The sequence below is a fragment of the Hippichthys cyanospilos genome, chromosome 14, assembly GCF_059441005.1.
Source record: "Hippichthys cyanospilos isolate Australia breed blue-spotted pipefish chromosome 14, RoL_Hcya_1.0, whole genome shotgun sequence".
Taxonomy (NCBI): Eukaryota; Metazoa; Chordata; class Actinopteri; order Syngnathiformes; family Syngnathidae; genus Hippichthys; species Hippichthys cyanospilos.
The window spans coordinates 5,731,886-5,744,108 of record NC_142382.1 but is presented as its reverse complement, the minus strand read 5'-3'; the positions used below and the strand labels follow the sequence as shown (position 1 = coordinate 5,744,108).

At 37.2% G+C, this 12,223-nt stretch overlaps 1 protein-coding gene across 2 annotated transcripts in view; it reads right to left on the bottom strand.

The window, feature by feature from the left end:
- Positions 1-12,223, bottom strand: part of asap3 (ArfGAP with SH3 domain, ankyrin repeat and PH domain 3) — a 31,316-nt gene that overhangs the window by 14,097 nt on the left and 4,996 nt on the right. For both annotated transcript variants that reach the window (XM_088433739.1, XM_088433740.1), the window contains exons 2-8: positions 10,499-10,571; positions 5,274-5,419; positions 3,436-3,510; positions 2,899-2,948; positions 1,807-1,924; positions 700-785; positions 353-428 (exon numbers count right to left, since the gene is read on the bottom strand). In XM_088433739.1, coding sequence (XP_088289865.1) covers positions 353-428; positions 700-785; positions 1,807-1,924; positions 2,899-2,948; positions 3,436-3,510; positions 5,274-5,419; positions 10,499-10,571 — 624 coding nt within the window. The remainder of the gene's footprint in view (positions 1-352; positions 429-699; positions 786-1,806; positions 1,925-2,898; positions 2,949-3,435; positions 3,511-5,273; positions 5,420-10,498; positions 10,572-12,223) is intronic.

The window sequence follows — 12,223 nt, the reverse complement described above, 5'->3', positions numbered from 1 at the left end:
TGAATGATATTAATTACAGCGATGAAATTCAAGGATATTTTTGTCTTTTGTCTTGTAAATGTTAAAAATGCAGTCTCAGTCTTCATTTAGAAAGCACGTGACCTATAATAACCTTGTATTAAAGATTCAGTGAAACTGAAACAAAATGGAAGGAGGTCCAAAACAAATGACACTGATGTATATTTTATAAATTTGGTAGCATTTGCCAACATCTTTGATCTTGTGTTACCATCAACAGTGCTGTGCTAGGCAACATAAAAAAAATCCTCGATCCATTTCTTTCTTCAGCATATGAAAGAGTAAAAAAAAAAAAAAAAAAAAAAAGGACATGCACAAAGCCACTGTTTATTACCGTGTGAACCGAGGACGCCAGTTTTTCCACAAAGGGAGCAAGATTCTCTGCAGCTTTCAACCCATCCTGAAAGAAACTGAGAGCAGAAGGGGGGGGGGGGGGGGGGGGGGTAGAAAGGCTGAGTCATGGTGTCACTTCAGTCCAAATAACATCACACGCTCAAGAAGTCTGCTTCAAACCGCTGGTATGGTTCCAATTGGCAAAATGGTTAGCAGCAGAAAAATGGTTTTAAATGTCACTTTTTCAGGCCAGGAAGAACATAAAATGAGATGGACCCCCACCCCCCATCATCTTTCAGTATGTGACACCCCGCTGATACATGGAAAGTGAACAGGAAAATGTCTAACCTGAGTTGGGCCTGGAAAAATTTTATGAGGCTCTGGAGAAGTTCTGGTCCTTGACGGACCTTCAGTTCCTGGATCTTCAAAAGGTACTAGAAGTATACAAAAAAAGATAGTGTTATTTTTTTTTTTTTGTTTTGTTTTTTACATATTGAAACATGATTGAAAAATATATGATGTAAAAATGTTCACACCCTTTACCCCATTTTTAGAGGAAACCGTCATGAATGTTTAGCAGCACCTACAGGTTTTTTGTTTTGCTAGTTCCGAGGACCCAACACACCTTACATGTAGCCTCCAATATCACCTTCTTCATTTCGCTACCACTGCTATAACCGTGATTTCGGTAAAAAAGTCCCCTCAGTTTCAAAACGTCTTTTTCAAAACATTTGTTCCTCTTCTCGATCTTCCAAAGCATTTCGTTTTTGCTTTTTCCTTTTTTTTTTTTTTACGAGATCCAACAGACGAAATCTCATGACAACGAGATCTCGGATAAAAACGAAGAAAATGTCACCTGCGAGAGCAAAACAAACATGGCGGACTAAGCTGTAACAAAAACGTTAGTAAGTGGTCAAGTTTTGCTGAATAAAAAAAGTAAACAGACGATGATTGATATTTCCAAAAATGTGTCACGATTTTTTTTTAAATATTTTTATATGTATATGATATTATATAAAGAATAAAAAAGTAATAAAATAAGATTTAAAAAATTAAAAATATACAAAATTTAAAGGAAAAGATTATATATATATATAAATTTTGCAATATTATTGAATATTTTCCTTGATTTTTTTTCGACACATTGTTCCTGACAAACTTCCTAACAAACTGCACATTACACACTCAGCTCCAGCTGTGCATTGTGCAAGAATTCCCTCAGCATTTAGGTATCATAAAAGAACTAAGCTCTCTTTTGAATGGATCACAACAATGCAGTCAACTGGAACCCGGCCCGCTCCCCCCCCGGGGACCACCCCCCGCATATTTTTCCGATAATACAAGTTGGAATCATCATTTGTAAGCTTTTTAGAAGAAAAAAAAAGGCCACCCAAGTTGATATGGGTAAAGAGCACTTCAGGTATGTGCAAGGTGTTGTTTGTGCTGGCGACTGACCTCGCACATCTGCAGCTGAAAGGTCCGCCTCTCCCTCTCCATGTCTTCCAATCCGTCTGATCCCTCCGTCTTTATGAGCTGCCTGTTCTTCTCCTTGCGCTCTTTCTCCAGTTTTGCTCTTATGTGGAGGAGTAAGTAACATGTCAATTGAAGACAGAAGGGTGAAAGGGACATTTGGACAAAAATCATTGTGCTTGAATGCTATTCTGCTGTTCTCAAGGATAAAGCTAAAGACTCAACCAATACATTTCAACAGACTGCGTTTAAACAAAACAGATACTTCATTTTCAACACTTCACAATGTTATTGCTAGCAAGCAATGCTAGGCGTCACCGCCGAGCGAACAAAAATTAGCATTAGCAATTACGTCACGTTAAGCTACTACTTTAGCCTATTTACTATCGATGAAGCTAGCAAGTGCAGTGTTTGTTTGCAAGGAACTGCAATTTTCTCCCTGGGTCATTTTGACCCGGGACATATTTAGTACCCAAATATGCGGAGTTTGTATAATCCAAATCCAACGTAACCAGGGATTTATGTTGATTTCTCAAGAACAGCAATAATGACCCGGGGGCAATATGACCTATAGGTAATTGCGTTTATCCAAAAGTGACAAAAAATCAGTTTTTTGATTGGAAACCCACTTGCAAAGACATATTTCATTTATATCTGTGTATTACATTTGTTTCTTTTGACTAGTATTATAATCCTGGGGCCATATCCTGGGTTTCAGAAAAAAAGTGTGTGTGTAATTTGTTAACGCCTAACAAATCTTGTGATTTCCTTCCTCAGGAAAAGCAATAATAGTATTGGGTCATTTTGACCTAGGTTTTGCTTATTTAAAAAAAAATTGCAAAAATGTACAAATAAAATAAAACAAAAAGCTGCATACAAATGTTAGTTTTACTGGACACGTTCTGTCTTGTTCTGAAAAACGGCACGTTTTATTTAAATGTGTTGTTAATTCATGCATTTTATTGTCAGTTTGTGTAGAGTAAACATCGATTATACAAAATAGACCTTAAGTATGATGAATTTCTAAAAGGAAATCAGCTGTCCAGAAATAAGGAGACACTATATAAAAGTAGTTACATTTTAAAGTCGTACTCCTTCCAACTCCTCTCCATCTGTTTCTTTAACTCCTGATGAAAACACAAGAGAATACACAGCTTTAATGAAAAAAAAATGTACAAATGTCATTGTAGCTCAGCTAACACTTAAGTCACCTGCTATCTGGCTAAACCGGCTTCCGCCATTCAAATCCGCATTGTGAATAATACACAGTGGCAGTAGCTTACATATGAGGTCACTTTTTTGCTTGTCTGTTGCCATGGTGACTCATACAAACAATAAGCAGGTTATTTTTGCTTGGAAAATTGCTATTTCCATGTGTTTTTATAAAGCGTCAAAGAACAGTCAAAGAAAAATCTTCGAATGAGTATCTTCATCGAGGGGATATTTTTCTGCGTTAATGTGTAATCGGACTCCTTTTTTGTTATTAAAATCACTCATTGATTTGGGAGGAAACGCACTGAAGCCTCGTCAAGTGTTCTTGTTCCATTAGGGTTCATTTCACCGCAAGAGGATTGAATTTTTGTTTGGAGACTATCAAGGGAACTTTTCACGCACCAATCTGCTGTCGCGCAGCTCCGATTTCAGCACGTTTTCCAAAGGGAAAGCCATGATGTTGTTGAGGTTCTGCACCTGGAATGTGTCAGAGCGCAAGACAAGCATGATATATCAGGTTTGCAACTGCGTGTGGGTTACAAAGAGGTTCAGAAGAGGTCATAGAGGCTCCAAAAGGCTCCAGAATTTCACAAAACGGTCGCATTTCGCCCCTGAAATATAAAAAGTGGAAATAAAATCTTCATCTACTGGGGAATGTGGAAACGATAAACGTCAAAATGTTTTTAAAGCGCAAATCAAAAACGTTCGAGGGAATAAAATGTTCAATTTGTCCCAACTACTCGAAAGTTATAGCTTTATTTATATAGAACATTTAAAGACATAAAGATCAGACCTTAAAGACATGTAATTGTAAAAAAAAAATCAAAGTTACTAAAAGTCTCAGAGAAAATTGATTTTAAAATGTTTAAAAGACCGTAATCAAAAATATCTTCGATGCAACCACTTTTGTTTGAACACAGTATTATGAATAATATTGTGTTTGTGGAATATGAATAAAACAGCAAAATCGAGCCATTTTGCCAGTTGCTGGCGACTAAAAATGACATCACAGTTCCTCAGGCAATGACCAATCACAACTTAGTGTGCGAATGTCATATGACTAAACTCAGAAAACAGGTAAGTCGTGATTGGTCGTTACCTGAGAAACTGAGATGTCATTTTCAGTCAAAAGCAAGTGGCAAAATGGCCACCCCCAGAAATTGATTTAAAAAAATGGAGGATTTACATGCTTAATATATATTCTACAAATGCAATATTAATCAAAATGCATTCATAACTTGTGCAAAAAAAATAGCTGTTTATAGCTGGTTTATAGCTGGTGCAAAACTTAAATTCTTGCTTAAATTCCTGAATTAAATAGTATGGACATTTTGAAAACTTGCCTGTTAAATCATCCTGCAGCTTGCCACTTCTACAAAACCTCGATTTGTCATTTTAAAAAATAAAGATTATTTTTTAAAATGACAATTTAATCAAATGAATTCAATTTATTGCCCATCCCTCCAACCCAGCAAAAATTAATCTTTGATGTCTATAACAGCCAATGGCAATGAATTAGTTAAATATCCTTCCTTGAAATGGTACTATTACTTATCTAAAATAAGATGCATTTATATTCTTCTATTTATGCTAGTGATCTATAGTGACCGGTAGAATTATTACCTCATTCACTGCCATCCTAAAAAATGGATCTTGCACGTCTATAGCCGTCAACGGCAGTGAATGAGTTCATCAATATTTTAGTATGCATAGAAGGTTTCAGGCACTCAAAAAAAAAACGCAATTAAAACAGTAAACAATTCAATCGATTGCCAAGATTTTGCATTTTAACGCCGTTATATAACCCGGTGGATAATCGGGACCGTTTCCGGGAGTCTTTCTGCAGAATTCTTCAGCCAAGCAAGTTGACAGAAGAAAAGAATGCGCGGAAACAAACAAAAAGCCATTTAAAGCTTTCCATTCATTTCCTCTGCGAGGGAGTGTGCGCGATGGTGTCTCTGTGGGTGTGTGTTTTGAATCACCCACGGAGGTCTGTTCTTAATTAAAATCTCCATAGAAACTATCAGTGGGAGACTTCTCCGCGCAGCTGTCTCGCACACAAACGCACGCGAGGACCAATGACCGTGTTCGTCAAGCATTTCCAATGTCCGTCCTGCAGCTCTCCCGCCGAAGCGTTATCAAAATGATTCATTTCTTCTCCCGAGCGTCAGGCTAACCTCCTTTGTTTTTATTGGGGTCGGATTTAGGAGCCCTTGTGTTTTCTTCGACGCGTTCCTCACCAGGTTCTTCAGCAGGGCCGTGACCTCTCGGGTGAACACGGCCAGGTTGAGGAAGCCCGTGGAGACCTCGTTGTTGTCCTGGCTCAGGTGGCTGTTGCCCAGTTTCTCCAGGACATCCGTGTACTGCTCCTTGGCTTCCATGTGAGCTACGAGAAGGCATGAGGGTTCCGTTAGGGGAGCGGATTAAAACGGTCTGGATTCAATGAAAGGAAGTGGATGCGATGGACAAAGTGAAAGTTTTTTCTCGGGATGAGGCAATGATGAATCATTTTTCCAAAAAAGTCTGTTAGGAGAGGAAAAGGTCTCAATTTTGACCTTTTTTTTTGTTTTGAGTCAGGAGCGATAACTTATGATACATCCATCCATTTTCTATAGCCGCTTATCTCCACAGGGGTCGCAGGCGCCTATCTCAGCTGGCTTTGGGGGACACCCTGAACTGGTTGCCAGCCAATCGCAGGTCACACAGAGACGAACGACCAATCATGCACCCAATCACACCTAAGGACAATTTAGTATGTCCAATTCAACTGCCATGCATGTTTTTTTGGGGAGTGGGAGGATTGCCTGGAGAAAACCCACGCAGGCTCGGGGAGAACATGCAAACTCCACACAGGAAGGCCAGAGCCAGGTGGATTTGAACCGGGACCTTTGAACTGTGAGGCGGACGTGCTATTCACTGCGCCATCGAGCCGCCCGACTTGTGATACAATTCACCTGTAATTTATTATCTATATCAGGGGCGGCCATTTTGAAATTTTCAGTCGACTGTGAATGACATCACAATTGCTCAGGTGATTAAACTCAGAAAACAGGTGAGACGTGATTGGTCAATGCGTAAGCCCTGAGCAACTGTGATGTCATCTTCAGTGGACAGCAAAGGCAAAATGGACGCCCCCTAAATGGGTCAAAATGGGTGGAATTTTCTGCATGAAAGGATACTTTACTTAAATAGCCATTATCAGCCGTATCCTTTCAAGGGTCAGGTAATGTCCAATCATAGCTCAGCTTGTAAACGTCACATCGGCAGATTCAGAACAAAGTTGAACTGTGATAGGATACTTTCATTTATTTTTCCATTTTATGGGGAAAAAAATGTCTATAATTAACTTGATAAAGTAATTATTCTTCACGTACAATTGATACAGTTAAAAAATGTGTTTATAAAGCTGAAAATGACATCACAGTTGCTCAAGGCTCCAGTGACCAATCACAGATTAGCTTGTGAATGTCACATGACCAAATCCAGAAAACAGGTGAGGTGTGATTGGCCGTTACATGAGTGATGTCACTATCAGTTGACAAGTGAAAAAATGTGGTTATCGAATTAACGAGACAAAATATGAACGTTTTCCTGTTGAAAATCAACAAGTTTAGTATCAAACGTCCAAATTAGTGCAAATGGAGGAACATAGAACATATTTGAAGACAATTTTGCCGTTGTCTTAAGGTGAGATCGCATATGCTTGGACTGGACGTCCGCACAACCAATTTTACCTCATTAGTTTGTTCCCATTTCTCATAAACTCACACACACAAAACCGCACAAAAACAATGACCGCCACTTAAATGTGACACAGATGCGAACATCTCGTTAAAAACAAAAAAAAATCAAGAGCCTATTGAATTACAACTGTTTTGTCGTCAGACCACAACACATTCTGCAATGATCCCCCTTCTACATTTCGCCAATAAAGAGCTGACGCACGAAATAAACAAGTGAATATGCCGATAGTAAATGTGACATGCTGAAAAAGAAAATGTCGGGATGGCTTTGAACATTTACAAAAGTTGGGGGAGTTTGTGGGAAGTGAGTAGTATTTTCGACTTGAGGTTGGGAAATGAAGCCAATCACATACTTTTCCATGGAAATTGGCCCATCATAGCCGTTGGCCGATTAATCGGAGAACTATTCGCTTGCAACCAAGCATTGAAGATGGCAATGTACACAGATTTTTTTTTTTTTCCGGTTGTATTGTGATCAAAGCACAGCCATTTTCAACATTTGTATGTTCAATACGAGTTATTCTTAAATGGGTACGACCACCTGTGGGAGTATGTGAGATTTTAACAGGATTTCTGCGGGTAAATCTTATGTACCGTATTCCTCCGAGTAAAAGTGGTCCTAAGAATTGCCCCCCTCCTTTTTTTTTCTCCTCAATTTGGGTGAATTTGACAAAAAATGCGGTAATAAGTCTACTCCTAATTTTAGTGGTGAAATAGATCATGCCAGTCCAATTATAACACATGATGTGTGTTATTAAAATGACAACATTACCATACTTTTAGATGCATTTCTTCATCGTATATCAAATAATATACTGTTGCGATAATGGGGGGTTGCTGTAAACAAGACAAGTGCGAGATAATGCGTGGACGCAACAATAAAATGATTTCAATGTTCTGTTTTGTTTTTACACACATGAACAACGATGAACGATAAAATTAATAAAAAATATGCACCATAAATAAAGAACGAATAGAAATCATAGTTTACTAGCACGCTGTGGAGGTTTGATAAAAATAAAGGATTTTAAATGTGCCTTGTAACAGAAAACTCTGATACGTTTTCAATTTAAGAGCAAAGTAACTGTAACATGAATCAACATATGTTTAATAGACTTTGCAACTAAAAACGTAAATCCAAAGTATTCACAGCATTCTGTTTAAGTCTTTTTTTCACCCCAAACATTCATCCGTGGGAAAATGAAATGTCTGTTTTTTCTTAATTGTGGTTAAGAGTAACGATTGAACGCAGACTACATGTGTGAAACTACCACACTGTTTGTAAATAAAACTTATTTTTATTGCTCATCTGTTCACACACACTCCAACATCAACTCGGCAGTCAAATTCTTTGAGGTTTATGCGACCGGGAAGGGAAAACTAGATGGCATACACGCTTGTTTTTGCGGCTTATAGGTCACATGGGGGGGCATCGGGGGGGGGCTAAGTGACTCACAGCGTTGATATACGATTTCCATCGGGAGTGATTAAAGAGCGCAACAACATAATGGGGGAAAGGCGGGCGCTTACGATCAGCCCTCTCCTTCACATACAATTTATGCTGTACGCTTGCCTAAATTCTGGGCAGCAGATCTGTGACTCACGCACTTCTGGGTCAGAACGGGAAGTTTAGAGGGATGTCAGGCGTGCACTTCCTCGGAGCCGATACATATTTTTCAATGACACGCAAAAAAAAATTTCCTGCCCATGGAATCATATGCCGTTTGAACATTTTCCTTCATAAATAACACGCAGCAGTGAATTTAGATCAGATTCACGGGATTGTCGATTTGTTATTAATAACAGATTGCGAAATAGCGAGACCAAACCGAGGTCTACAACAGTGCGGATTCATAAAAGTCGCTCATTAGAGATGATGTCATAAACATTCAAGAGGGAAAAATCGGAGCTTCAAAACAACACACTCTTTTTTTCTTCTCTTTTCATTTACTAGATTCAATTTTGGCCCAGGAAGGAGCGACTGGAAAACGAAGCCTCATGAACCACTTTTGGTATTTTTCATGCTCTTCTACAACTTTTGGTTTAACAAATTCCTGGAAGTGTGAAAACTAAGTTTTAGATTTACCTGTGTATGGTAAATCAAGAATAATGAAGATACTGAAGCTTCCAGCATATGTTGTACTTTGTGATATTCATAAAAACAACTTCAGTAATCCAGACATCCCACATTTGTACGCAGTAATAAAAATACGATACGCTGTTACACACTGCCTGATTTACCTGCCGAAAGTGCAATAAGCACAGTACAGGCACTTTTTACCCCTCCCACGAAATTCATTCAATCCCAAAGACGTATTTTTACGTTTTTTTTAAGAGTCCATACATTCAATTCAAAGGCACGTTGTATTTTTGTTTTCTCCTTTTTTTTTTGTATTTGGCTATAAGAGGGTCTAAAAATGGTTGTACTAAATGAAATAAGTACCATAGTAATTGATTATTTCAGGTAATAATAAGTAGTGGATTACTTGATAATTGTTTACTTATACTTAGTCATTGATTAAATAAGATACTTAATAATTGATCAATCTGATAATAAAAGTTGAAGTAATCTATTACATATAATACTAAAGTGATTGAATACCTAAGCTAAAAGACTAAAGTACAGTTATCTATTACATAAGGTACAAAAGTATTACATAAGGTACAAAAGTAATATATTAAATTAGATAAAGTACTAAAGTAATAGATGATTTAGAGTACTATTGTAATGGATTACTTAAGATACTAACGTAACAAAGAAATGTGTGACTTCAGGTATGAAAGTAGTTGAATACTTTATACTTTACTTTATACTTTGTAATTAGTTAAATAAGCTACTTACATAATTGACCACTTTATGTGATAAAAGACTAAAGTAATCGAATACATATGATACGAAAGTAACTGGTTACCTTAGATAATAAAGGACTTCAGTAATCTATTAAGTAAGGTACATAGTAATTGATTACGTTAGGTAAAGTACTTTATTATTTAAAGTACGAAAGTAACTGATTATTTTAGATAATAATGTACTAAAGTAATTGAGATCTTCAGGTACTAAAGTATTACTTTAGGTTACTTAAGCAATCAATTACTACTTGATTGATTTAATATCAGCCATTTATTAGACAGACACTCAAAAATAATTCTAATATAAATATTATAAGTGGGATTGAATGTCTTGACTTGAAAAAAAAACGTAAAAATACGTCTTTGGGATTGAATGAGTTAAAGCACTGCAAAGAACAGAGAAACAATACAGAGATTTCCTTGACACAGGCTCGACAAACTGGAATAGCAAAGACAAGCACCCCAAAAAAATATTCCACCCCATTCTCAGAAAGTTTTTTCACGAATGAATCATCCCTTTGTTCAACCCCATTTTGAAAATATCTGCGTAATTTATATCAAATCTGTAATTACGTTGACGATATACCTGGCAAAGTTCACCACAAAGAACATTTTGTTAGGTGGTGTTGACATTGGCAATCTGCCACAATTTCACAAAATGACGTCAAACGTTTCCTTTTCTCCGACTCTCCTTCTAATCGGAGCTCCTCAGACTATTTCATGTCACCAAAAAAATTCTGCTTCACTCTCAGCAGAGCTAAGCGCAACGTCAACAAATGACACAAGTGAGCAACGTCTCGCCGGCGCGTGACGTTGTGACGACGTTAAAGGCGATAGCAAGAGGCGGCCGACTTTGATTGCGACACACTTACTGATTCCGGAGTTGTGAATGGCTTTGATCATCTTCTTCATCTTTTGAAGAGTCATGTGATCCATCTCCAAGGACTGTCAAAATAACACAACGGCGGGACATGAGATCGCGATCCATCAGCGACACATTTAGGAAGTCCAGATAGAAATGATGATTTCCTGGCCACAATGTTAGATAAGATAAGAAAATTATTTTGATGATTTTTGGATCATTTTCTTCCATATTATTCTGGCAGTATTTTAGCCAATAGATGGCACTCTCGTGGTAGTGTGATAACTAGGTAATCGTGGCATTTTGAACTTTGAAGTGTTTTCACCATCCGAGTTGAAATTTCAGGTCCCTGGCTGCTCTCACTTTGATATGAATTGTTTTTTTTCTGTTCTGTGCAGGAGTGGATCTAAGTGGATAATGGGCCACCCCAAAAAAAAAAAAAAAAAAATATATATATATATATATATATATATATATATATATATATATATATATATATATATATACACACACACATATACTTTCGTCTGTTTATCAGCCTCCTCTACTACTAATGATCGGTATCAGTCCTAAAAAAACCCATATAGCTCAATCTCTAATATATATATATATATATATATATATATATATATATATATATATATATATATATATATATATATATAGAGAGAGAGAGAGAGAGAGAGAGAGAGAGAGAGAGAGAGTGGATCTAAGTGAATAATGGGCCACCCCAAAAAAAAAAAAAAAAAATATATATATATATATATATATATATATATATATATATATATATATATACACACACACACATACACTTTCATCTGTTTATCAGCCTCCTCTACTACTAATGATCGGTATCAGTCCTAAAAAAACCCATATAGCTCAATCTCTAATATATATATATATATATATATATATATATATATATATATATATATATATATATATATATATATATATATATATATATATATATATATATATTTATATATATATTTATATTTATATTTATACACTGCACACATAAACGTTTCCTCAACTTCGCACAGACTTTTCAGTTGATCCAGACACGAGGCGCTACCCCGCCTCTACATATAAGTAAAAACAGCTTTAATGAGGCCGAAATTCAGACCTAACAGAGACTTGGGTGGTGGCGTTTAAGCGCCCTGCCGCACTTTTGGTCAAGTTCACTCCCATCTTTCCTCACCTCCTCATGCGTGGGTCCACTAATTAAAAGGCTGAGTGGATGCTGTGAAATGTGACTCAGCGAATGGGAAAGTGATTAAAGTTGAGAGTGAAGACGGGACCTTTTGCGGCAGAGGGGAAACACAGCGGCCAGAAAGTGTAGAGTGTTAATTAGGACACGTGGGCAGACACGCCGCTCGCTAACCCGTGTTTGTGTGTGCCATCACTTCCTGTCATTTTCCTGTCATTCTGGATGAATTCATGCCTGTCTGGTTATTTCTATGATGCAACATGAAAAATAACATGTGGGAGGACACATCACGCAGGAAGTGGAGGGGAAAGCTCATACGAGTCAAGCTTAATTTTCAAGTGTGCTCAAAACAAAGCTGGGTAATAAAACCTTGATGTATTTCCGTGATTCTAGACACAATCGACAAATAAGTAACTGTAGTAAACACCTCTTATAAACCAAACATCCAGCATTCTGTCAAGTGAGCGGTTTATTTGATCATTTCTATGCATGGGGAGTTACAGTATACCGATACCAAGT